The following is a 26,677-nucleotide window of genomic DNA, read 5'->3' on the forward strand; positions in this document are numbered from 1 at the left end:
GGGGTGCGTTTGGCAGGCATTCTCAAATCATGAACAGCAGGTTGCCACTATCCCTCAAGAGAAAAGCGTATAACAGCTGTGTATTACCAGTACTCACGTACGGGGCAGAAACCTGGAGGCTTACGAAAAGGGTTCTACTTAAATTAAGGACGACGCAACGAGCTATGGAAAGAAGAATGATGGGTGTAACTGTAAGGGATAAGAAAGCAGATTGGATGAGGTAACAAACGCGAGTTAATGACATCTTAGTTGAAATCAAGAAAAGGAAATGGGCATGGGTAAGACATGTAAGGAGGAGGGAAGATAACCGATGGTCATTAATGGTTACGGACTGGATTCCAAGGGAAGGGAAGCGTAGCAGGGGGCGGTAGAAAGTTAGGTGGGTGGATGAGATTAAGAAGTTTGCAGGTAGGACATGGCCATATTTAGTACATGACCGGGGTTGTGGAGAAGTATGGGAGAGATCTTTGCCCTGCTGTGGGCGTAACCAGGCTGCTGCTGCTGCTGCTGCTGCTGCTGCTGCTGCTGCTGATGATGATGTGAGCATTTGACAGTACACTGGCAATCATTGTTGCGTGGAAGCTATCAAAACTGTTCAGAAATAATTTCGTTATAGAGACTTGTGTGCCGTCGCGACGATTCGATCTTTTTTTGTCTTCTAAATTCTAGGACATTTCAATATTTATTTATTTATTTATTTATTTATGTTTCTTAAAGTGCGTCGCGCCGTTTGTTTCTCAGTCTTCTCCGCGTGCGATTTTCCTCTGCTTCGTTTTCGTAATCCAGTGCAATAATTCATACCAAAAATGACCATATGCCATGCCGTTCTTTAATGTGCGTCTTGCTGCTCCCTTTCCGTTTCAGTGAACTTGCCAGTATCTTGCATCAAGTTCATAGACCAAACCGTCCTAACATTAGCCGGGCAGCGGGTGCGTGCGTGTTTTCTGCGACTCACTGAACGTCGCAGTCCCGGCGCCGTAGCAGAAATCCTCCTCACGGTTGTGCTTGCTGCATACCCTATTTGTAGCCGATGGCTGTCTGGCGGTTCTAAGTTTCGTCAGGCAAGCTTCACGCAGCTGCTCGCCCTGCGGTTACGTGTGAATAAGGCTGACACCGAGCTCCGTTGCGTACGTCCGGCACTGCGACCCGAGCAGCTGCACGCCTCCAGAGGCAGCCGCTACCTATTATAGTACTTTCAAATGTTGTCAAGCAGACACCCAAGGCGGTAAATCCTCGCCACTTAATCATAACCGCGGTGCAGGTGGGACTTTAAACTTTCGTTTTCGGCTCGCTTCGGCGCTTCCGAAGCAGCCGACACGGCCGCTTTGTCCACGTGATCCCTCATGCCACGTCACGCTGACGGTGGCGCCAGCTTTTCCAGTGGTGGAGCTCGCCCCCAGTACGAAGTTAGAATGGTAGCTTTATCGGCCGTGTAAACTTGTAAATATAGGCATACTAACTAAATTAGCCAGCATGGTGTCATACGCGCACGAGCAAGCATGAACACATCACACTCGATGACCGCGAAAACGCTACAGTGAAGAAACGCGGCAGCGAGTGAATCGACCTTCGCGCTGCCACTTGCATCAACTCGAAGTAAACCGCGAATGCAGTGCGCAGCGCGCACTTTAAGATGGCCTCCAAGGTGCAGCCCTGGAGTAGATGGCGTCCCTCCCCCCGTTGCGCGCGACGGAAGACGGCCTTCGCCCTGCTTCCTTCGCTGGCGTGCACGAGCCGCGATACTCTCGCACGCTTTCGTTCGCACATACAGCACATGGCGTACGGCGACGATTTTATCGCGCTGGGACATTGTACGGAACCTCACGGCGATGCCGACGGCAACGACAGAAATTATCGTGGACGTATAATTGTTATCGCAATAAAATGTTAGGTGTAACGTTAAGAGACAGGAAGACAGCGGTTAAAGGAGAGAGCGAACGCGGATAGCGCGTATTAAGGTTCACATTATGTAAAAAAATGTAATTTGCCCGCTCATGTAATGCGTGGGGCAGATAACGGACGGACCATTAGTTACGGAATTTGTGCCAAGGGAAGAAATCTACAGTCGAGGAGGGCATAAAATGAGATGGGGTTTCGAAATTAAGAAATTTGGAGGGACAGGTTGCAATGAGCTAGCACGAAACGGTTATTTGAGATCGCTGGAAGAGGCCTTCGTTCTGCAGTGCACCTAAAGATAGGCTGCTGCTGCTGATGATGATGATGATGAAAAATGAATCTGACATGTGCATTTGTTTGTGCTATTTCTGTACCCTAGCGCCCATAAACACTTAGCAGCAGTTTCAGTTTCAGTTTATTCAGACATACATTGCCTCGGTTGAAAGGTCTAAAGGCAGATGAACTCTACCTGACTAAGGCCCTCCACCCATACCTTTGCTCAGAAGCAGTGTGAATTAAAAAAAAAGCACTGGCTTTGTACATTAGAGCACAAAAATTGTTCTTTTTTTTCCGAAACAGAAGTAACATCGCGATTAAGCATCTTAAATTGAGTAACAGAATCACACAATAATGCAACAGCAACAACCCTTAACAAGAACAAACACGTACATAACTGGCAACCTATTAAAGAGTACAAGATTGTGCAAGTTAAGACGTTTCTCCTACTCCTCTGCGGCTGCCTCACCGACGCAGCCGACCGGATTTTTTTTTATTTTACATTGGCCGCTTTGTGAAAGACGTGGCTGCAAATGCCTGGCTTGTCGCACTCGAGTTGTGCATCGAAATATTCATTTGAAAATGTTGCCGAAGCATTTTTTGTGGAAAAGAATCGCAATAAGGGTTTTGTTGCTGTTTTGAATTCTCTCACTGACTGCAAAGGTTGTCGTTGTGGTGTCCGCAACACTTCCACATCAAATTTGCGCATGAATATTACAAGGAACTGTTCGCGCGAATGCTACGATGTCTGACATAGGCGTGCAAGCTGAACTAATTAGCAGTGCGCGCCAGGCAACAGGGCTTACGAGTGAGCTACTCGCAGTGGCATGAGGGATGCATTTTTTAGAGTTTTGAGGCACGATTTGTCTCGAGCCTCGCCGATTCGCTCGTTTTTTCGCACTTGCCGTCGCAGGGTGCGTGAACGAGCTGAAGGCCCGGGGCAAGGAAGGCCACATCTGCGACGGCGTCGTCGACTGCCCAGATTTCTCGGACGAAACAACGTGCGGTGAGCAGCACAACTGCGGACGAGCATACGACCGATGTTGACTAAAATGCTTTCGATGCGAAGCATGGCCTTGCGATGAACGCATTATACAAAGTCTCGAATGTAACCAGAACACGAGTATCGAGCGTATGAAAGTAGCAGAACCGTATGTTGGCATTATTTGATCTTTTCCTTATGACTACATGAAGGGCCAAAAAAACAACCCGGCGTGGTGGCTTAGCGGCTATGGCGCTGCTTGCTCATCGCGAGGTCGCGGGATTAAATCCCGGCAGCTGCCTTTTGATGAGGGGGAAATGCAAAAACGCCCGTGCCCCGTGCATTGGGGCACGTTAAAGATACCCTGGTGGTGAAAATAATCCAGTCCCCACGACGGCATGCCTGCATAATCAAATCGTAGTTTTGGCGCATAAAACCCCAGCATTCAATTAAGGCTCCAAAAATCAACACACAGCTCACAAGACAACGGGATAGAGCGCCACTGACAACTACTTTATTTTTAAAGAAAACACATTTACACCCGCAGTCAGCGCATGCGAACACATTCAAGCATAAAGTGCGGTAAGATGAACAAAGTTCAACAAACCCTTAATGCGAAAGCATTATGCGCCCCATTACGCGAAAATCCCATGTCGGCGGGACCGAACGATGGCGCCAAAGTCGCCGACGGCGCGACGAGTGTCTCAGAAATGCTCGGATTAACGTCGAATGTGTCAGGCAGGTTTCTGTGTCAAGGTTTCAAATTTCAGGCAGGAATGTGTCAGGCAGGTTTCAAATTTTGGTCTGGCTGGGACCCGGGCGCACTTGCCCGACACCATCTGCGGGTGCAGTGCGTGCGGCACGTCACTGCCAGCCACGTGTGACTTGGTCTTCGGATTTCATCGGTGCTGTGCGACGCGCTCTCGAGGCTAAATCGTCAGTGTATAAAATGAGGTGCGCCTAGTGCCTGCGTCATCGCACACGTCACTGGCTCCCGCGCGTCACTTGGGATTTGCATCACTTGCATGTCCACTGGGATGCACTCCGAAGTGTCTATTCTGCGGCATCTATGAAACGTGTTCGCCCACAGAAGCACGCCGCAGAAGCCGAAGCAAGGGAACCTAAAAAGGAATGCAGTGCATGTTTACAACGTGCACGACAACATTTGGACGAATAACTAAGCGAAAATGTTTCCCTAACGCGACTTCAATGCTTTCGCATTCCCACACGTAAGCAGTCGGAAGGGTCTCTGCCGAACTTTTTTCTAGGGCTTATACAATTATATGGACGTTTCACTAACACACAAGCTATCTTTCTTACTAATAAAAGAACGGTTCCATCATTTCCCTAGCTTTCGTATATTTACTTCTGGCCTTCTCTTGTATGATGTGTGTTTTTTACGGTGAAGCTGTATATGGGCTAGCCGATTCGTGCGTCCGTCGCCTCAACGCCGTGAACTCCTTCGGCGCTACCCCATGCACGAAAAGAAAGAGATGCGCGCGATTGGCTGCGCCAGCAGTGACGTCGTTGCTCTCCGTCGCAGCCGAGGGCGTGCGCAGCAGTTTCTCTCCGGCTCCTAAATGGGTAAACCACGCGTCATACGTACTCCTTAGCAGCAGGCAGCTTTCGATCTGCAACGCCGCAAACAGAACCAGGAACGAGCTCGTCTACGCCGTGCCGATGCTGGAACCCGGGCACAAGGATAGGCTCGTGCTGCCGAGTGCACGCAACAACTGTGCACCGATGATCCGGCAGCCTACCAAGCCGTCGTTTAATGAACCATCGGGATTAATCCAGTGATAAACACCGGGGCCGCACGTTTCAGCTTCCCTCGTTAACCATCTGTACGCAAAGCTTGCGCGGTGATTTTTTTTTGCGCCTTAATATAGTTCTAATGAATCGATACCAACTTGCCCAAAAAGAAGTTATCTTAAGCCATATTCGATGTTGGCGTTCATTCTTATTCTTGTTTTTAGGACGCAGTTGTCATAATCGTTATGCGATGCAGCTATACTTAACAAAAAAAAAATGTAACTACCCCACACGGGCATACGGCTGCCTGGTTGTGGCTTAACGTAAGAATCTTTTTTTTCATTTGCCTGACTGTACAAGCAGTAAAAAAAAAACACCTGCCCAATTTCGGGATTGTAGTAGGATTCAGACTTCATGCTCCATTCCTAATGAAAGAAGCGTTAGGCTTCTCCTGCTGCTCTTCGTACATTTGTGGAAACAATCTTACTTAGTTTGCAGGCTGGCGCACAAGAAATTTCGGAACTTCTTGCTGCAACTTGTCACCGGCAGGAGAATTTGCTTGTCCTCCATTGATGTCGAGACAATAAATTAGTTCTGTGCATAGCTTGTAAGCTCTATGGCGCACAAACACAAACGTTGCACTAAAGCTGCATCCTTTGTTGTGGATATACATAAACACTGAGCTTACACCTAGCAGATGAAAAATTCAACCAAACAATCGCACAGCACTGCAGATATTTTACCATTCAATGTGAAGCATACAGTGTAAGGCTAGCGTAACATGCAGCGATTCAGAATCAGAATTTATTTTTAAACGTTCAGTCATATTACAGGTATTTAGCATATAAAAAGAAGTTTTATAGTCAGGGACTATATCGAAACCTCCGTTCAAAACACAACTATAACAGTTACTAACTCAAAGGAACAGTAGCACATGAATAAGGTAGTACACAGGAAAAAAATGAACCGTTACCAGAACAAAATACACAATTAATTGCAAAAGACAACATGGTTTTAGCATAACTCATGCTAGCAAAGCAAGTCACAACTTAACAGCACAATTGTATGTATATGAAAAAGACAAGAGTTTATTTGCATTGTCACAAGAACACACTCGTAAAAGAAAAAAAAATAAGACGACCAGAATAAACCTCCTCGTTAGTATTGCCATAAATGCACTGTCAGTTCCTTTTTAAATTCGTACAAAGATCTTGCGTTTCTCATCTGCGGTAGCGGGTTCCATATTGATATGGAAGTGAATTTTACAGTCTGGTTGCTATAGTTAGTGTGGACTGTCGGCAAAGGAAAATTGCTATTAAATGCGAATCTCTTGCTACTATAAATCAACAGGTTTGAAGGCGAAATCGGTGGTAGCTCACTATTCACAAATCTGTAGAATAATATACCCAAGTTATATGTGGTCTATCCAGAAATGATAAGGATGCTGTTCTCGTGTAGTATGAATTTGCAATTGTAAAAGCATATCTACAAGTAATAATACTTATGGCTTGGTTCTCAACTGTCTGGAGAGACGCAATGTTAGTGTTATAGGTGTTTCAGCAACATATTGTTTTCGCAACATATTGCTTTCCTGGCTTGAACACTTCTTAAAAGGGCGTACACAGTTTACTTCAGCAAACAACCATCATTCGTCCCTTAGCAGCGCGACATCGGGTGTGCCACAAAGCACTGGTTTATCGCCTCTACTTTTCCTCGTCTATGTGAATGACTTACCTGGTAACATTAGGAATAAATTACGTCTTTTCTCGGACGTCTGATATATTTCCCTATCAAGGACTCGAATGACATCACTGCACTACAGCAGGATCTCGATTCCATCGCAGTATGGTGCGAGAAATGGTTCATACCGCTTAACCTTACCAAATGCAGACCTGTCATTCACCCGCAACCACAGCTTAACCACCTTCACAATGAATTCAGCTCTTGTCAAGCATGCCCCGTCTTACAAATGTCTCGGCGTTCACATGACATCGCCTGGTACTGACACCGTCTGCTCTAATGCTTCACGCACCCTTGAATACTTAAAACGTAACCTGAAAACCGCATCACCAGAAATAATAAAGCTAGTATATCTAACATACGTACGTCCGCAGTTAGAATATGCGTCATCGATGTGGCACCCTTCCCAATCATATTTTACCTGTGGCATAGAAGTGGACTTGCCTTTTTCTTTTGTTCTCTCGTATTTTTTCTTCGCATTTCTTTTCTTTTTTTCTTTTATATATATATTTATTTTTTTCAGTATTTTTTATGTCTGTTTTTCACGAGCACCGCTTTCTGTTCACGGAAAGAATAGCGCACGACCGAAGCAGGTGATAGAGCAGCGCTGTGCACGCCCACTGACACACGGCTGTTGACATGTGACTGACAGGCGGCCGTGTCACCCGCCTTGTGCACAGCACTCGCTTATTCTCAATTCTACACCCTCACCGTTAACACACCTTTGCTCGTTGCCGCACCCAGGCGCCTTACTCCCGCTGCACTTTATAATAACCCTATTCTATATGCTGTGCCGAAGAAAGCACTTTCGCCTTGAAAAAGACCACTTGTCGAAACGTTGGCTCCCCCTCATCGTCTTCAATTTCCATCTCCCACATTCCCCCTGTTTTCGCTGTGGCATAGAAGCAATACAAAATCGCGCTGCTCTGTTTACAACCTCCAATTACTCTCGTGAACGGAGCATAATCGCACTAAAACGTACACTATAGATGCTATAACATAAAGCTATTCCAAACTTTTCTATGCCAATTCTGCAGTCAGCCCTGCACGATTGGTCAAAAAATTTTCGGACCACCCCCACTTCGCCTGTCTGTCACGCGACGTCACGTAAACGGCGGAAACGCTCCATTTGATATGACATCTGCACACTGATTATGCGTGATTATACCAAACGAAAGGTACATAATTAATTCTGATTCGACGCCTTTTTTGCCATTCGCCCACTGCTATTGGTCAAGCGTTTTTTGGCTGCGCTCACTTCGTATGTCTGCCACGTCATAAAACCGCGAAAGCTCACTGCGTCGAAGTGACGTGTGCGCGTTAAACGCGCATTAATTATGCCGAACAAAACTGATTTTTCTTTCTTAATAGCCGCGCAGTGCCTCGTTCCAAAGGGAATAGAAGATGGCTGCCCGCCGATCGCCCTGGCAAGTCGGAACTGCCGGGGAACATAGCTATATTTGCGTATAATAAACATTATTGCGTGGCAGCGTAACGTTATCGAGCCCTTTCGGCACGTATACGACATCACATTGCCAACTCATCTTTGCTGAGGATCCGTTTTAGCGGCATTTGTAACCTTCCGTTGCACGCCGCCGCGATTTTCGACCAGCCACCTCAAGCTAAGCAAGGTAAAACGGAACAACCGCACACACCTTCTAATCCGGTTATCTGCTTTCACTGTTCTGGCTTGGCCCCGACGCAACACTCTCCACTTGAGCGTGCTCCTCGCCTCGTGTCAGCCAATTACATAAGAAAAAGTTCTCCATGTAGGCAATGCTATTCGCTTTGAAAGCAAAATAAGTGTGCTCCTATAAACCAGGACCGCGTTTGATTGGGTTTTCAAACAAGGCTACGGGTTACCACCGGATGCTTGCGTCGGTGGTTGCGTAAATTTTGCATCAGGAGCTCGGAATAAAAACAGATTGGAATAGTTTTAATTTATAGGCCCTTAAACTACCATCACTTGCTTCCTGCCGGATCATGTCTAGTCTCTGCTTGCTTCACACCTTTTATTAGCATCCACACTCCAGCCATCCTTGTTAAATTCACCCTTCTCTACGTCCTACCGTTCAAGCCACAATAGTTCCATAGCACACATTATCACCCGATCATCTGCCATGGAACCTTCATTCTTTGCTGACGCGATAACCCATTCGAACATTCTCCCAGAAGATATCGTCTCATGCACTGGCTGTAAATCGTTCCGCACAATGTTAAATAACCAGATTGCTTAATTACCGATCCTACCCACCCTTACTCCAACCCGATGTTAACCCGATGTTCCCCTTTTTTCACAATTGTTCCTGGCTTGTTTTTGTTTATTGTTGTTTCTTTACTACTCTGTACATTTGCTGTAACATTGTCGCAAGCATTAAGGCCCTCCCTTATGCAGTGTTTCCGGGCCTTTAAGCTCAAAATAAATGAAATGATATTGTTGTGGGGTGATGTCACAAAGGGTTTATGTACAATATTTACACAGTGGCAGCGAGTGGTACCTCAACAACCAACATGCCGGGCCTGGGCTCGCCCTCTTTCTCGCATGCTATGCAACGTCTTCTTCAGCAGCAGGACGGGTGGCTCATAACACTACCCTCCGGCGGCGAAAGCACCGATTCGGTCCAGTCGAGACACAACTGCACGGAAAAGGTTCACTGCACAAACAGGGTTAATCGGCATCAGGGACATGATATGTCTGCAGGCGGACGGTGATGTCGGTGCAAGGTTGAGCACGAAGACAATGAATCAATTTCGTGCGCTACGTCGGTCGATATGGGCCGGTGTACGGGAACAGCAGCTTTTCAGAAAGCCCGATACAGCGCCCTGCAGGACAAAGGAGCAAAGCCGGAAGCTCTGCGATGGTCATGGTATCGTGTACGTGCAACTCGCTGAACCGAGCATGGGCGCTCTCGAGCGTGGTCGCTAGGAAGGGCGGCACGCGGAAGAAGTGTCCGTGAGCAGCGTAGGATGTCGGCCGAATAACGAGTGGCCGCATGTCTTGATGTGTTGCAACTAAAGGCAGTCTCCCAATCTGGGTGATCGGCTGGCAGAAACATTGCCAGTATGTCGGTCATCGCTCGGCGCTCCGTCTGTAGACCGGCTCACGGCGTTGTTCGGCAGCAATGTCCAAGAGTTGGGACGAGCACAGAAGGACTCTAGTCGCGCGGTGGAGGTTCGGGTTGGTCGACGGGGTAGCAGGAAAGGCAGTCGGTATTTTTAGATGACTGCATAAGAGCATTCTTGAAGCCGTAATACCCATTGTCCAAGGCGATCCGTGGGATCTTGGAGCGAAGACAGCCAGCAGAGGGCGTGATGGTCAGTGACGACAGTAAAAGATCTGCCATAACATGGAGGAAGGAAACCCAGGAGAGGCCCTGACGTCACTTTTTGTAAAGCTAAAGTGAAGCCGGAAGTTGGCGTTGCTCATGGCATTGCTCCGCCTCTCGGGCCATCTCTTGTTTACCTTTCCCACTAAACCACGCCGCGCTGCGCGCAACCGGGCTGCTCAGACGCGCTCGCGCTCCCCAGCAATACTAACTAAAAGCATGTAATCGCGATGTCTCAGTACATTACCGTTGCCGAAGTCATGTTGAAAGAAGTTTATAATAAACTTCGCAAATTGGGCCGTGAGGTCGAATCGGCTGCTTTTGCCGGCTTTTATGAAAATAAACATGCTTTATCAGGCCAGCCAAATGAGCTATTCTCATGAACCACGGGTACCGGCCGCTGCCCAGTTCTTGCGCGATATTAAAAAAAGGTCACCTTTATCGCTGACTTTTACTTGCTTTTCTCTGCTTAAACTTCATGGGGCGCTCAGACGATCTTGCGAGCTAGATGTCTGGCGATACGAAAAAAAAAAAATGTACGCATTCGCATTGCACTGCAAGAACGCACTGGAGACACGTACGACACCAGACCCATTTGCGATCCATTTGGAGTTTATGAGCACAAACACATTCTCGCTAGTGGAATCGTCGTGCTTTATTGAACAAAGTTCGGGTGGCGGCGCATCACTACGACAACGCGCCGGCGAGGAGGCAAAAGGTCATTCCTGACTTCGCGTTTAAATTGATTGACTGTGGCCTGAGCTGCTTTCTAACCACGGTAAGTGAAGCATCACGTAACCAAAGTTTTGCGATAGCCGGCGCAAGGTGCAGAACAGTACGCGCGTAGAACCGGCCTACGTGCGACCATGGAACAGCCGCTTGATGTGTTCACAGGCGTATGTTCTGTGCAGCCTTGCCGACAAACATTCACTTCCCTGCGCTTCTCGCGCGCACAGATAAGATACGCCCGCGGTAGGGAGGATTCGTTCCTTAAGTCAAAGCAGCCGCTTCTTTCTCATCTTCCAGGATGAAGCGTCGGCTGGCAGGCGCACGGAGCCGAGGGAAGCAAAATGCATATTCGGCGTAACACTCTATCAGCACATGTATTGAGGTACACCTGTGCAGGTGTGCATCACCTCGAACGCGCTCTGCTTAAAAGACTTCGTGCTGTCGCGAGTACTGCGAGGAACAAGCAGCACTTAAGCAACATGTGTTTTAATATGCACAAAAGCAAGCTGCTAGTGAACACGAACTATGTATTCATAACGTACGTCTACTTGCCGCAAATGCACCATACGCGCTGTCAAAAGCAGGAATCACTGACCTGCAAGGTGTTCATTGTACAGATTCTGAAACGCATCGGTTTCGGCCTGCGATGGCACGTTAGCATGATTACGCCAAAAGAGCAACATTTCCCGTCCCGTTTCCCGTTTTTCGTCCGTGGCACGGTAGATTGCGTACACCGTTGCGTGCGCGTTCATCTCACGAACTTTAGTTCCTCCTGTCCCACCTGGCCACATCAACATCTGGGAGAGCACGGTCCAGAAAACGCAGTGCAACAAAACAGGGAGACCAACGGAAACCTGCCCGCACGGCGCCTTTGCCACCGTACGAAACCTACGGAGCAACACGTGTGAGCGCACAGAATCAACACAAAGCCGCCATTGTGGCCCGAAAGGCCTCGCCGCTACGGCAAAGAAATAAAAAATGAGCAAAAAAGAGGAGAGCCTACTACGTCATTTCCTCCATACTTTTCTCCGAGAGTGTTGAGGGGGTACGGCCTCTTCTCGGTTTCCTTCCTCCGTGTGCTATACAGATATCGGCGAAATATAGCGACGGCCCAAACAAGAGCGAGGCGCTCTCTTTGTAATCGAACAATTCCATTTAGCGGCGGAAACGAGGCGGCTGGCATACGTAATAACGCAGTCCTGGCCCCGTTGACATTGAGCCAGTACATCGCTACTCGCACGGACTTCCGTGGGAGCAATATCGCCAAAGTGAGCCAACACATGTGGCGTAGTGAGAAGTGCGATGAGCTGTGAAAACGCAGACGCTTGGGCCCAGGTAAAAGGAGGCAGAGAGAGAAAACTTTATTCGGTTCTTTCAAGGATTTAGCATCTGGAGGTCTCCGTCGTCTTTTTGGGCGCCGGCGACTTGGAGCCTCTTCCGGCAAGGGTGGGCCCCTATGCCAGGGCTACATTGAGCTTAGCTACCTCACTAGCCTGCTGCACTAAGGCCCTTTGGGCCGTGAGCTCGCAGTTGGTAAGCCGACTCTCCCATTGCTCCGCCGTACTCGGGTTATTGTGTTGGTGGAATGATTGATTGGGTTGACATTCCCATGTGACATGATAGAGTGTGGGTGTGGCCCCGCACCATGGGCAGGTGTCTCTGTATTGTGTCGGGTACATTTTGTTTAGGATGAATAAATTTGGAAAGGAGTTTGTCTGCAATCTGCGCGAACTCGTTGCTTCCTCCTTCGTTAGAGGTTTGTGCGGTGGGGGATATTTGGCTCTCGTCCCTCTGTGTAAGTTTGAGATTTCTGTGTATCCTCCTTCACAAGCGTGTGGCTGATACTCCGGGGCGTGCGACTGCTCTGCTCGGAACGTGGTCCCAAGAGCTAGGCTGTCTGCCCTGTCGTTACCCTCTATGGCTGCGTGGGCCGGAATCCAGATTAACTTGTGCGTAACGTTCCTCTCGGCGAAGTTGGCTCCACCAAGAATTCTGAGGGCGGCTTTGCTAATCCTGCCCCTCGTGTAATTTCTGCACGCTTGCTTCGAGTCTGTTAAGAGAGGCCTGCCTGTCCTACATCCTTCTACTGCCGCCAGCACCACGCTAACTTCTTCGGCCTCCATGTGCCGGCTGCCTTTGCCGTCGCACATGGGATCAGATTCCCGTCGCCGTCCACCACCACCGCCGTGGCCGTGCGCTTCCCTTCTCGCGAATACGTCGCAGCATCCTTGTATACCGTGTTGTCAAGTCGCGCTAGTGTCTTTTCCACGTATTCGGCTTGCCCCTGCCTTCTGCTCTCGTGGAAGTTGGGGTCCATGTTCTTAGGTACTGGCCTAACGCTTATTGTTTTTCTTAGGCAGTCGGGCACGTCTGCGTATCTATCTACGTGTCCGCTCGTGTCTCGTCCCAGCCTAGTCAGGAGCGCTTTCCCTGCAGGGGTGCTTTTGAGTCTGGCTTCTTGCGTTTCGAGCAGGGCTTCCGCCAGTTCGCTGAAAGTGTTGCTGATGCCCAGTTGGAGCAGTTTTTCGTTTGACTTGTTTTTTGGCGGATGGAGAGCCGTCTTGTATGCTTTCCTTAGTATCGTGCCCGCCTGTTCCGTCTCTCCTTTGGTCATCGCGTGGTACGGCAGCAAGCAGATGACTCGGCTGACGAGCAGGCTGCCGACGAGTTTGAGTGTGTCTTCCTCTTTCATGTCGCATCTCTTTTGGGATACCCTGTTGATCATCCGGCCCACCTGCTCCGTCGCTTTGCTCAGCAGGCTGATGGTGCGGCTGTAGCCACATGCCCAGGATTCTGATCATGTTCTTTTCCGGGATGTTTTGACCGTCAAGCGTTACTTCCAGTGTTGCTTGGGTATCACTTCACTGGGGTACCAATCGAGTGGGTAGATACCCCAGTGAAGCTTTGGCGAATGTTTCTGCCCCCATTCCACGTTACGACCGCACGCTATCGCGGCAGAATCGGCGTTCTCGCCCTCCGCTGCCCCCTTGCTCGCCGTCGCGATACCGTAATCGTCAATTTTACGTTACCCGCGATGGGCTGTATCAGTTTAAAGTCATGCTCTTTGAATTGTGTGATACCCCAGCGACGTTTTAACCAATGTTTCTGTCCCTACACCGCGTTACTACCACGCGCCATCCCCGCAGTACCCAGTACCGGCGTTCTCGCACCGCGCTGCCCCCTTGCTCGCCGTCGCTATTCCGTAGGCGTCCATTTTACGTTACGCGTGATGGGCTGTACTAGTTTCAAGTCATGCCCTTTGGATTGTGTGATACACTAGCGACGTTTTAACTAATGTTACTGCCCCGACTCCACGTTACGACCACACGCCATCCTCGCAGAAGTAGCGTTCTTGCGCTGCGGCGCCCCGCGTTCGCTGTCGTCTTACCGTAGTCGTCCATCTTACGTTACACGCGATGGGCTATACCAGTATAAAGTCAAGCCCTTTGGATTGTGTAATACCACTGTGACCTTTTAAAGAATGTTTCTCACCCTGATTCCACGTTGCGACCGCAAACCATCCCCGCAGAACCGGCGTTCTCGCACTCCGCTACCCCGTAGCTCGCCGTCGCGATACCGTAGTCCTCCATCTTAGGTTACGGGCGATGGCCTGTACCAGTTCAAAGTCATGCCCTTTGGATTGTGTAACATTCTGCGACGTTTTAACGAACGTTTCTGCCCCGATTCCACGTTACGACCGCACGCCATCCCCGAAGAACCGGCGATCTCGCCCTCCGCTGCCCCGTAGCTCGCCGTCGCCATACCGTAGTCGTCCATCTTACGTTACGTCCGACGGCCTGTACCAGTTTAAAGTCATGCACTTTGGATGATGCAATACCCCAGCGAGGTTTCAACGTATGTTTCGGCCCCGATTCCACGTTACGACCGCACGTCATCCCGGCAGGACCGGCGTTCTCGCGCACCGTTGCCCCGTTGCTCGCCGTCGCCATACCGTAGTCGTCCATCTTACGTTATGCGCGATAGGCTCTACCAGTTTACAGTCATACCCTTTTGGTTGTGTAATACCCCAGCGACGTTTTAACGAATGTTTCTGCCACGATTCTACGTTACGACCACACGCCTTCCCCGCAGAACCGGCGTTCTCGCGCTTCGTTACCCCGTAGCTTCCGTCGCGATACCGTAGTCGTCCGTCATACGTTACGTGCGATGGCCTGTACCACTTTAATGTCATGCCCTTTTGGTTCTATAATACCCCAGTGAACGTTTTAACGAATGTTTCTGCCACGATTCCACGTTACGACCGCACGCTTTCCCCGCAGAACCGGCGTTATCGCGCTCCGCTGCCCCGTAGCTCGCCGTCGCCATACCGTAGACGTCCATCTTACTTTACGTGCGATGGGCTGTACCATTTCAAAGTCGTGCCCTCTAGATTGTGTAATTCCCCAGTGACATTAGAAGAAATGGTGGACTGCATCTTTCACGCGATCAAGTGGTCTACTTGCCTATGCTACGTTGATGTCGTCGTCGTTTTTTCGCCTACATTCCCCAGTCATCTGCAACGACTATTCGCTATTTCGCAGCTATTTCGCAACGCCTGGCTTCAACTAAATTCCCCCTTATGCAGGTTCGTACCTGCACTGCGTATCACCGTACTTCGCTATCTCGTTGATGCGTGACGTTTAACAGCGCAAACTTGCACAAACGAGGGCGAAAGAGACAGACGTAGACAAGCGCTGACTCCCAACTGAATTTTTATTCGAGAATAAAGCAACGTATGTATGGGGTGCACATGTGCGATTTTGCGCCAGCGCTGGCTCATATCTATGACAAAACAGATCGAAACATCAGTGCCTGACACCAGTCATTGTCAATGAACGGGCGCATCTTTTCTTGAGCATCCGAAACATGATAGCTTCTTTGTCAATGGGGCTATTGAAGGCTTGGTTCCCGCGTTTTTCTCTTTAATTGACGCTGCTTCTGTTATGGTGTGGCATGGCGCTTCGTCTGTTGTGGTCATGTGTATGCCTAGCAACAACTGTAGTGTCAGAGAAGAGTGTCTTACAATCCTACTCAGAACAATCTTGTGTCGAGAATTCACCGCTGCGGTTCTGAGTTTTTGATGCCGCTCTTGAACGCGCATGTTGATGCACTTTCCGGTCTGCCCGACGTATGTCTGCCCACATTAGAGAGGTATGTTATACACTGTGTTTTTTGTGCATTTTTTAACGAAAGGGTTCCTATGTTTGATGTTACCACCTTGCTTTTCCCTATTTACAGGACAGGTCAGTAAGCATAAATTGGACAATTTATTGGAAGCCGAAAAGACAACTGTGACAACCTGTCGCTGACCAATCTTCTTTAATTTATGCGGAACACTGTGAACGTACAGAATGACCACGGATCACCACGAATGGTGATTCCTGTACTTGAGTGGCAGCCAATAAACTATCGATGTTATGCAGATTGACCTGTCCTGTACATAAAGAAACACAAGACTGTAGCATCAAGCATAAGAACCTGTTCGGTATAAGAAACGAAGTACAGCGCGAAGGACATGGACTACGAGAGACAACGTACACTGTGCTGACTTTCAACAATATTTTAGTGCGTTGCCACATCGTATATATATATATATATACACAAGAGGGGGCATGGGCAGAAAATGAAAGGAAGTCACAAGGGGTGATATAACAGCAAGACATCATAGCACTAAGAACATGGTCACTTGAAAAAAAAAACGAACATTACGATTTTAATCTGTTGAGATACAAGACTTCACTAGGGGTCAGTGCTTTAGAGGAGGCACTAGCGCACACACTACCCAGTTTTCTGAATCAGCTTCAATAATTTCCCAGGTGAGCTGTGAGCTGTGTCGCGCTAGAACTTCCACATCTTCAAAAAGGGGCACGCAGCTGCAGTCCCGGCAATGGATGCCCAAGTTGCCTTGAACTCTATTATGAACATTGTTATAGTGGTCCCTTAAACGATCGCTTAAGCACCGGCTTGTCTGTTCAACATATTTACTCCCGCAAGACAAGGGAATTTGGTAAACCACATTCGTTGAGCATGTCACAAACTCTTTTCTGTGACCGACAAAGCAACAACATTGACGTGATTTAGGCGCGTTTACAGGCTTACAGAGCCTTGCCAGCTTTTCCGGGGCTGAGAAAACGACTTATTCCTGCACGCTGCCTAATCTTCTTTAGCCTATGGGAGATATCACGCGCATACCGTAGCACTGTAAACCTGGTTCCTTGACTGAGCCTGCTCATCAACTTTTCTGCTCCTCAGAAGCTGTTCCGCTATGGCTGAAATTAAGGCCAAAGGGCAGCCAGCCCATGAAAGGCGATCAACATGTGCAGCAAGACTATGTTGCATCTTGTGTGAGAAAGATTGATTGAGGCTGTTAATGAGGCATAACTTTATAATACCTCGTTTAACGAGCTTTGAGAGCGCGGAGTTAAAGGGCCAAGAGTGGCTTCTTACATCTAGGTTCGAAGCACCAGCACACATGTTTATTTGCAAGGCAAAGCCTGAGATCTAGAAAGCGCATGGAATCATCAATGGGGACCTCATGCGTAAGTTCTAGAGGTTGCAGCTCTTTCTTAAAGATCTCCAAGACTCCCGCAGCAGGATGGAAAGCGTGCTCAGTGCAATCAATAAATACCAAGTAGTCGTCGACAAACCTGCACACTCTGACAACAAGGGACTAGCCGAAGCAACCACCCCGTTCTATAAAGAATGCGCAAAAAGTAGTGTATAAATCCCTCTTTCATGTGGGCAGACATACGTCGGGCAGGCGGTAAGTTGTCTAAACGTGAGCCTTCAAGAGCTCGATCAAAAATAGTCAGTGCCCTTCGGTCTCTGAAGAAGAATGACCAGCAAGGCTGTGTATGTGAGCCCCTTAATGGTGAACTGCACCTCCATCGCGGCTCTGCCCGGTATGGCACTATCTTCGGGATCGGCTCACGTATGGGCAGTGCTTAACTCCTGGTTCACCTCCGCCTTGGATCGGCCCGGCATTCGGCTATCTTCGGTATCGGCACACGTATCGGCAGTGATTAACGCCTGCTTCACCACCGCCGTGGGTGGGCCCCGTATTGCACTATCTTCAGGGCCGGCTCAGGTATGGGGGAGTGCTGAACGCCAGCTTCGCCTCCGCTGTGGGTCACCCGAAATTACACTATCTTCGGGATCGGCCCACGTATCATCATCATGCGCAGCAGCCTGGCTACGCCCACTGCAGGGCAAAGGTTCTCTCATACTTCTCCAACTACCCCGGTCATGTGCTGATTGTGGCCATGTTGTCCCTGCAAACTTCTTAATGTTATCCGTCCACCTAACTTTCTGCCGCCCCCCGCTACGCTTCTCTTCCCTTAGAATCCAGTCCGTAACCCTTTATGACCATCGGTTATCTACACTGCTCATTACACGGCCTGCCCATGCCCATTTCCTTTTCTTTATTCCAACTAAGATGTCATTAACTCGCGTTTGTTCCCACACCCAGTCTGCTGTTTTCTTATCCCTTAACGTTACACCCATCATTCTTCTTTCCATAGCTCGTTGCGTCGTCCTCAATTTAAGTAAAACCCTTTTCGTAAGCCTCCAGGTTTCTGCCCCGTACGTGATTACTGGTAGGACACAGCTATTATACATTTTTCTTTCGAGGGATAATGGTAACCTGGTGTTGGTGATGTGAGAATGCCTTCCAAACGAACCCCAGCCCATTCGTATTCTTCTGATTAATTAAGTCATGATCCGGATCCGCGGTCCCTACCTGCATTAAGTAGATGTATTCCCTTACCACTTCCAGTGCCTCGCTACCTATCGTAAACTGCTGTTCTCTTCTGAGACTGCTAAGCATTGCTTTAGTTTTCTGCAGATTAAATATTAGACCCACCCTTCTGCTTTGCCTGTGCAGGTCAGTAACCATGTATTGCAGTTCGTCTCCTGAGAGACTAAGCAAGGCTATATCATCAGCGAATGGCAAGTTACTAAGGTATTCTCCATTAACTCACATCCCCAATTCTTCCCAATCCAGGTGTCTGAATACCTCCTGTAAAAACGCTGTGAATAGCATTGGATAAATTGTATCACCCTGTCTGACGCCCTTCTTTATAGGGATTTTGTTGCTTTCTTCATGGAGGACTAGGGTGGCTGTGGAGCCGTGATAGATATCTTTCAGTATCTTTACATATGACTCGTCTACACCCTGATTGCGCAATTCCTGCATGACTGCTGAGGTGTCGACTGAATCAAACGCTTTCTCGTAATCAATGAATGCTATATATATATAAGGGTTGGTTATATTCCGTGCATTTCGCTATCACCTGATTGATAGTGTGAATATGGTCTATTGTTGAGTAGCCTTTACGAAATCCTGCCTGGTCCTTTGGCTGACAGAACTGTAACGTGTTCCTGATTCTATTTGCGATTACGTTAGTAAATACTTTGTAGGCAACAGACAGTAAGCTGATCGATCTATAATTTTTCGTTCTGGCGTCCCCTTTGTTATGGATTAAGATAATGTTGGCGCTCTTCCAAGATTCCGGTATGCTCGAGGTCATGAGGCATTGCGTATACAGGGTGGCCACTTTTCATAGAACAATCTGCCCACCATCTTTCAACAAATCTGCTGTTACCAGATCTTCCCGAGCAGCCTTCCCCCTTTGCATAGCTCCCAAGGCTTTCTTTACTTCTTCAGGCGTTACTTGTGGGATTTCAAATTCGTCTAGACTATTCTCTCTTCCATTATCGTCGTGGGTGCCACTGGTACTGCATAAATCTCTCTAGAACTCCTCTGCCACTTGAACTATCTCCTCCATATCAGTAATGATATTGCCGGATTTGTCTCTTAACGCATACATCTGATTCTAGCCTATTACTAGTTTCGTCTTCACTGCTTTTAGGCTTTCTCCGTTCCTAAGAGCATGTTCAATTCTATCCATATTATACTTCCTTATGTCAGCTGTCTTACGCTTGTTGATTAACTTCGAAAGTTATGCCAGTTCTGTTCTACCTGTAGGGGTAGAGGCTTTCATACATTGGCGTTTCTTAATCAGATTTTTCGTCTCCTGCGATAGCCTACTGGTATCCTATCTAACGAATTTAACACCGCCTTCTGTTGCATACTCCTTAATGAAGCCAATAAGATTGTCGTTCAGTACTTCAACACCAAGGTCCTCTTCCTGGGTTAAAGCCGAATACCTGTTATGTAGCTTGATCCGAAATTCCTCTATTTGCCGTCTTACCGCTGACTCATCCATCGACTTCTTATGGACCAGTTCCTTTCGTTCCCTTCTCAAGACTATGCTAATTCGAGTTCTTACCATCCTATGGTCACTACAACGCACCTTGCCGAACACGGCCACATCTTGTATGATGCCACGGTTAGCGCAGTGTATGAATTCCATTTCATTTCTTGTCTCGCCATTCGGGCTCCTCCACGTCAACTTTCGGCTATCCCGCTTGCGGAAGAAGGTATTCATTATCCGCATATTATTCCGTTCTGCAAATTCTACTGATAACTTTCCCCTGCTATTCCTAGCACCTATGGCATATTCTCCCACTGATATATCTCCAGCCTGCTTCTTGCCTACCCTCGCATTGAAGTCGCCCATCAGTATAGTGTATTTCTTTTGACTTTACCCATCACCGATTCCACGTCTTCATAGAAGCTTTTGACTTCCTCGTCATCATGACTGCATGTAGGGGCGTAGACCTGTTCGACCTTCAATTTGTACCTGTTATTAGGTTTAACAACAAGACCTGCCACCCTCTCGGTAATGCTATAGAATTCCTGTATGTTACCAGCTATATTCTTATTAATGAGGAATCCGACTCCTAGTTCTCGTCTCTCCGCTAAGCGCCGGTAGCACATGACGTGCCCACTTTCTAGTACTTTATATGCTTCTTTTGTCCTCCTAACCTCACGGAGCGCTATTATGCTCCATTTACTGCTCGCTAATTCCTCCAATACTACTGCTAGATTCGCCTCACTAGATAACGTTCTTGCGTTAAACGTTGCCACGTTCAGATTCCATTGGCGGCCTGTTCGGACCCAGAAATTCTTAGCACCCTCTGCTACGTCACAGGTGTGACGGCCCACGTATGCGGGAGTGCGTAACGCCTGCTTCCCCTCCGCCACCCATCAACCCGGAATTGCACTATATTCGGGATCGGCCCACGTATGGGGGAGTGCTGCACGCCTGCTTCACCCGCGCCGCGGATCGGACAGGCATTGCACTATCTTCTGGATCGGCCAACGTATGGGGGAGTGCGGGACGCCTGCTTTACCTCCGCTGCGGGTAGGACTGGCATTGCACTATCTTCGGTATCGATCCACGTATAGGGGACTGCTGAACGCCTGCTTCACCTCCGCTGCGGGTGGGCCCGGCATTGCACTGTCTTCGGGTTCGGTCCACGTATGGGGAAGTGCTGAACACCTGCTTCACCCCCGCCGCGGGTCGGCCCCGACAGCATTTTAACAATTGCTAGTAGGTACAGCGGGGCGTGGCGTTTCTCGCGGCGCTTGACGTGTCTGCGCAGGCGCGAGTAGGAGTGGGTGCAAAAGAGAAATTGTGGGGGCCTTTGCTCCTTGAATGTTGACCCTGCCTAGGCACTACGGAGGAGGTTTGTTAGCGCGTGTTGTATGCGTTTCTCCCCTAGACATGCCAGCATTGCGGAGTGCGGTCGAGTTTACGCTCCGCCGCTGGCGTCCCACGCGCTGAGGCAGGGGGCACGGACTCCCCATTTGGTGATCCCTGCCTCTGCAGGCGCAAGATTCTGGCTGGTGTTCTTTAAGTCGCGGGTCGCTTACCTCGTCACGATGATAGATTGCAATTTTACAGGCACTGCTCCAGGAGGGCATATGTAACCGGCAGACGGAGGCCTCAGGAGCGCACCTGAGTTTGTAATAAAGCAGGCGGCGGGGTATCTCCAGGGCACCAAGGGTTAACGGGGTGATCAAAGCTGGAAACAGGGTGACCCGTGGTTTGGGGCCGAGGAGGCCTAAGCCTTTCCTAGCATCACCTAGCAGAGGCCAAGCCGGGCCGCGGAGGCCGAAGCCTTTCCAACTTGACCAAGCTCAGCCAGGCTTGTGAGCAGGAGAAGCCCTGGGGCTTTGTTGTCTTCTAGAGCGCGCCAGCCGGCGCTCCCGGCGCGTTCGCGCCCAATACCAAATAAATAAGTTTTGTTCGTTTTCCAATCTCCATTAAGCCATCGCCAAGCCCCCAGCCCTCACAACTGGAGCAGTGGACGTTTTCCAACCAATGCCCGGACCCCAAAACCGCCACCACCTCATCAAGCCAGCCATATCACTCATCGTTCAGGAACACGCGACGCGGGAGGACATGGTCTCCTTTACCTCCGCGTTTCTTCGCACCGAAGCCGAGCGTCGTGAGCTGGACCCATCGGGAAATACGTCCAGGCTCATAGACCGCCTCCTCGTCGATATCAAGTCGCAAGAAAAGCAAAAACAGCCCGAAAGCGCCCTCCTCGCCGACGACAGTGCGGTGCTATAACTAGCCACGCAATCCGTACCTTCCCCGCCACAAGCCACTGCTGCAGTCATCGCGACATTGGCATCGTGTGTCGAGTAGAACACCCAACTTCTAGCCCGCATGCACGAGTCCCTAGCATATGGGCCTACGCAGGTAACTACGCTTCCTGATTTGTCGCAAACGCTGCCTATCTTCGACGATTCTAAGCAGTTGTCGTGACGACGTTGGATCAAGGAACTAGAACGAGCTTAAGAGTTGGCATCGTGGAGCAACGACGCGCTACGTGCCTCAAAGCAAGCTTAGAGGAAGTGCAAAGAACTGGCATTGAGCATGTGGAGCCGCTTTTCCAACGTGGACATCGTGGCGAGCAGCGTTCTTCTGACAGTTCAGTGACGATCTGACAATGATAGAGTGGCACGACAAGGCAAGCGAGATTCTCCAGTCGAAGAACGAAGCATTGGTAGCCTACACTTTTTCTAAGCTCAAAATACTTGCTCGATGCCCTATGACGTTAACAGAGAAGCAACGAATAGAGTACCTTTTGCAAGGTATTCGTGACGACCACCTTGTCTCAGCCATCGCAGCTCAAAGACCTGCAACAGTTGATGACTTCATCGCTATTACCACTGATCCAGACGACACAGGTACGCACATAGAGCGAGTGCGACCAGAAAAGACAATGAGCTTCTAGTCTGACCGCAGTATTCGAATACAGCCTACTACTTCACTTGGCGAGAATAATGCATCAGTGGAGCTCCGCACTGACAACACTCCGAGGCCCCGGCATATCCGCTCTGAGCAAAACGAGAACAAGGTAAAAGTGGAAGCCAACGTTTCGACAAGAGGACTTGTCTTCTTGAAGGTGAGATATGGTTTCCTCGGCAAAATATTGACACGTGTACTTGTTTATCTTCATCGGGTGACCGCGTTTCACCGCCTACCTTCTTAGGCAAAATTACACCAGTTTGCTACGCAACGATAATCGTCATCTGTCTTGTCCGCATTTCCTTTCTTTAACGCGGCGAGCCCGGCACTTCCAAGTCACGAGCGACATGCCCGTTTTGAGAATGACAGAGCATTCTCGACAGGAAAGTATCGAGCGCAGCGTTTACAAGGTGGGAAACGCAAGCAAGACAGATGTCGATTGTCGTTGTGTGGCAAACGTGCACCCAAAAGGTGTGCATTATTTAAGAGTGTAACAAATGTTATCGCACAGCTTATGACGCACTTGCATGTAACGGAAGTTTCTCGAAAGTTATCGATGGTTCTATCCGCTGTCTGTTGCCACCGAACCTTGTGCAGTGTGATATCATCGCGCGACGCGAATGGTGTGGAGCTTTCTGGAGGGCGCGCGGGCCCCGGCAATTGCTCTGGAACCTTCGATGACTGATGTGTAGGGGCCGACGCGCTTCACCCGCTGATCGGATTTTCGACGATCGCCGACTGTGTTCGCCGCTATCGTTGTGTTTTAAACGTAGCCTGTTTTGGGGGGCACAGGTTAGCCCAATAAAAGTTAGTTTTGTCTTTCACAGCATTGTTACTGTGTTCGTTACCGTCACTACCTCGTGACATCTGGTGGAGGTGCTTTGCGTTCATGTACCGGACGCCTTCACAAAGCCGTGACGCAAGCCCGACCGAGGAAGGCAACACCAACGTAGCCAAGAACCAGCGAGGTCGCCGCAGGCTACAAGGACTGTCACCGGAGCACGCACTTCCGCCTGGGACGACAAGGAGCATCGTCGCCAAGTCAACCCCAACGGCAGCCCCAGCGTCCCCCATCGAGCTGCAACAGCCCAGGGAGCCACCGACCTCCCGTGGATCATCGTCTGAAGGCTCAGAAACCTGGCCGGAGACGTATGAAGGAATCGCTACTTTCAACTGGGACTCCGAAGAGAAACCGCCTCATGTATACTCCGCCTTAGAAGACGACGCCAGAACTTGGTTGCAGAGCCCGGAATCGACCCAGAAAGCATGGGATCTGTTCCGTAGCGGTTTCGTGTGGACATTTACGAGCGTCCTGTGCAAGGAAAGGGCCGAAGCTTTGCTGGAAGCCCGAGTGCAACCACCCAACGAGACCATAGCGATCGTCACTGAGAAGATGACGCGCCTGTTCCGCCTAGCTGACCCGGATATGCCCGAGGAGGCAAAAAATCGTTTGCTCATGCGTGGGGTAAAGCAAGAGCTCTTCGCCGGATTGACACGGAACCCGCCCAAGACTGTTGGTGAATTTATTTCCGAGGCCACAACTATTGAGAAGTAGCTCGATATGCGGACAAGGCACTATAATCGCCAACCACTGACGGCAAATTATGCCGACGTTCAAGTACTCGGCAGCGACGACCTGCGGGAGACCATCACAGCGGTCGTTCGCGAGGAACTGCAGAAGATTTTTCCAAGGTCGCAGCCTCAGGTGGGCCTCAATCGCCGACATCGTGAAAGATGTTCAGCGATCGCTTCGAGTTCCTTAGGTGCAACCACAATGAGCGCAGCCTCAGCCAGAAACGATGACCTACGCTGCCGTCACCCGTCGTCAAGGTCCCCCTCCGCGACCGCGCCAGGGCCCTGTACGGCAGAATTCCGTCGTTCACCGCCGCCGACGCCTTCACGCCCACCCGTCGCACAGCGCAGCTACGCGAGGACTACGGATATTTGGCGAGCCTCCGACCACCTCCAGCTCTGATATCACTGCGGAGAAGCCGGCCACGTCTACTGACAATGCCCATACCGGGAGAAGGGACTGCGAGGGTTCGCAGTTAACGCGCCGCGACCACAGCTTGGCCAATGACATCGCGATATCGCCGACTACCTCGCCGCTATTCAGTGGAGCCCTCGACGACCGTCCCTTTGACCGTCACAAGGCCGCTACCTGTCTTCGCCGCGCCGACCATACATTGGCCCAGTCCGAGGCCGATCTGCGCGCCCATATCTGGAAAACTAAAATCAGCAACCGATGGAGGTGCGGTTGCTGTTCGTCGAACTGAAGAAGATTCTCCGCCACCGACGAAAACGCTGAAAAGACGCTCTCGGCGACATATGAAGGAGACGCCGTCATCCCTACGAAGCCTAGAAGCAAAGGATATGCGGCAAAACAAAAGCGTACGACGCGACGTTCCAGCCACACGTAAACGCGAGGCAGCCGTGATCCGACGCCGACACCTAACTGCAACGCAAGACATAGAACCACCGACCTTGACGTGCTTCTCGACGGCCATACAGTCACCGTTTTACTGGACACAGGAGCCGACTACTCCGTGATGAATGGGCCCCTTGCCACCCAGTTGAAGAAAGTTGAGACTGCACGGGAAGGCCCTCAAAAGGACTTCAAGGACTCAAACCACGCAAGGAGTCACCACCGGTACATGCGCACTTCGATGAGGACGCCGATACAGAAATCCCCACTGACGCCAGTAGCCTAGGCCTCGGTGCCATCCTAGTCCAGAGGAAAGACGGACTTCACGGGGTGATAGCTTACGCTAGCCGGTCGCTGCCAAAGGGGGAGAGCAATTATTCTACGATTGAAAACGGATGCCTCGCCATCGTCTAGGATACAGCAAAATTCCTCCCTTACCTTTCCTCCCGACTTTCAATGGCCTGCCATATGGCAGGCCATTGAAAGTCGTCAGCTACCTTCGCGCGTTGTGTTGGCTAGTTATTTTAAAGGAGCCTTCAGGATGGCTGGCGCGGTGGCGCCTCAGACTGCAAGAATATGACAGCAATGTAATCTACAAGTCTGGATGAAAACACTCTGACGCCGATTGCCTATCACGCGCCCCCACTGACTCGCTGCCGCAAGACGACAAGGATGACGACGCTTTCCTTGGAATAATAACTGCGGGAGGCTTCGTTGAAGAGCAATGAGCAAACCCGGAGATAATAGGCCTAGTTGACTATTTAAAAGGAATACCGCCGTTGTCCCTACGGCATTTAAGCGCGGATTGTCTTCCTTCACGCTTCAAAGCAACCTACTCGTGAGGATCTTCTCACCACTCCGCTCCAACTACCTTCTTGTTGTTCCGTGAGCGCTGCGTCCACAAGTTCTGCACGCTCTGCATGACGATCCGACCGCTGAGCACCTCAGATTCTCCCGTACCCTATCGATGATACACCATAGGTATTGCTACACGTGCGTGGTATTTGACTGCTTGAACGAGGCGCGTGGGCGCCATAACTCGAGAAAAGAGGAGGAAGAACACTCTCTGGCTCTCGAGCTGTCGGCTGAACTGGCCAGCGCTCCATTATCCCTTGTAAATATATTTTGTAAATAGTCTCCAATTTTAATCCTTTGTTAGCGTAACATTTTGGTGAAGGGTGCCGTTCCCCGTCCTCGCCACGGAGCTCCGCAGCGGCCGCACCGTCCTGCTTTCCGCCATGGCTCCCGATGACGACCCCTCATCTTCTTCTACTCCTGCGACCCCGACAACAACGTACGTTACGGTTACCAATCCCCGCGGTCCTGGCATATTCTCCGGCCAATATAATGTCGAAGTCGAAGACTGGCTCAACGTGTATAGGCG

At 49.8% G+C, this 26,677-nt stretch overlaps 1 protein-coding gene across 2 annotated transcripts in view; it reads left to right on the top strand.

Annotated features, from left to right (window-relative positions):
• The window catches only part of LOC142566308 (uncharacterized), a 951,081-nt gene that overhangs the window by 547,536 nt on the left and 376,868 nt on the right, over positions 1-26,677 (top strand). The window contains exon 10 of one of the 2 annotated variants that reach the window (XM_075677215.1): positions 3,086-3,178. The exons of the other annotated variant lie outside the window; for it this stretch is intronic. Coding sequence (XP_075533330.1) covers positions 3,086-3,178 — 93 coding nt within the window. The remainder of the gene's footprint in view (positions 1-3,085; positions 3,179-26,677) is intronic. 2 annotated transcript variants of the gene reach the window in all.

This window comes from Dermacentor variabilis, unplaced genomic scaffold (assembly GCF_050947875.1).
Source record: "Dermacentor variabilis isolate Ectoservices unplaced genomic scaffold, ASM5094787v1 scaffold_12, whole genome shotgun sequence".
Lineage (NCBI taxonomy): Eukaryota > Metazoa > Arthropoda > Arachnida > Ixodida > Ixodidae > Dermacentor > Dermacentor variabilis.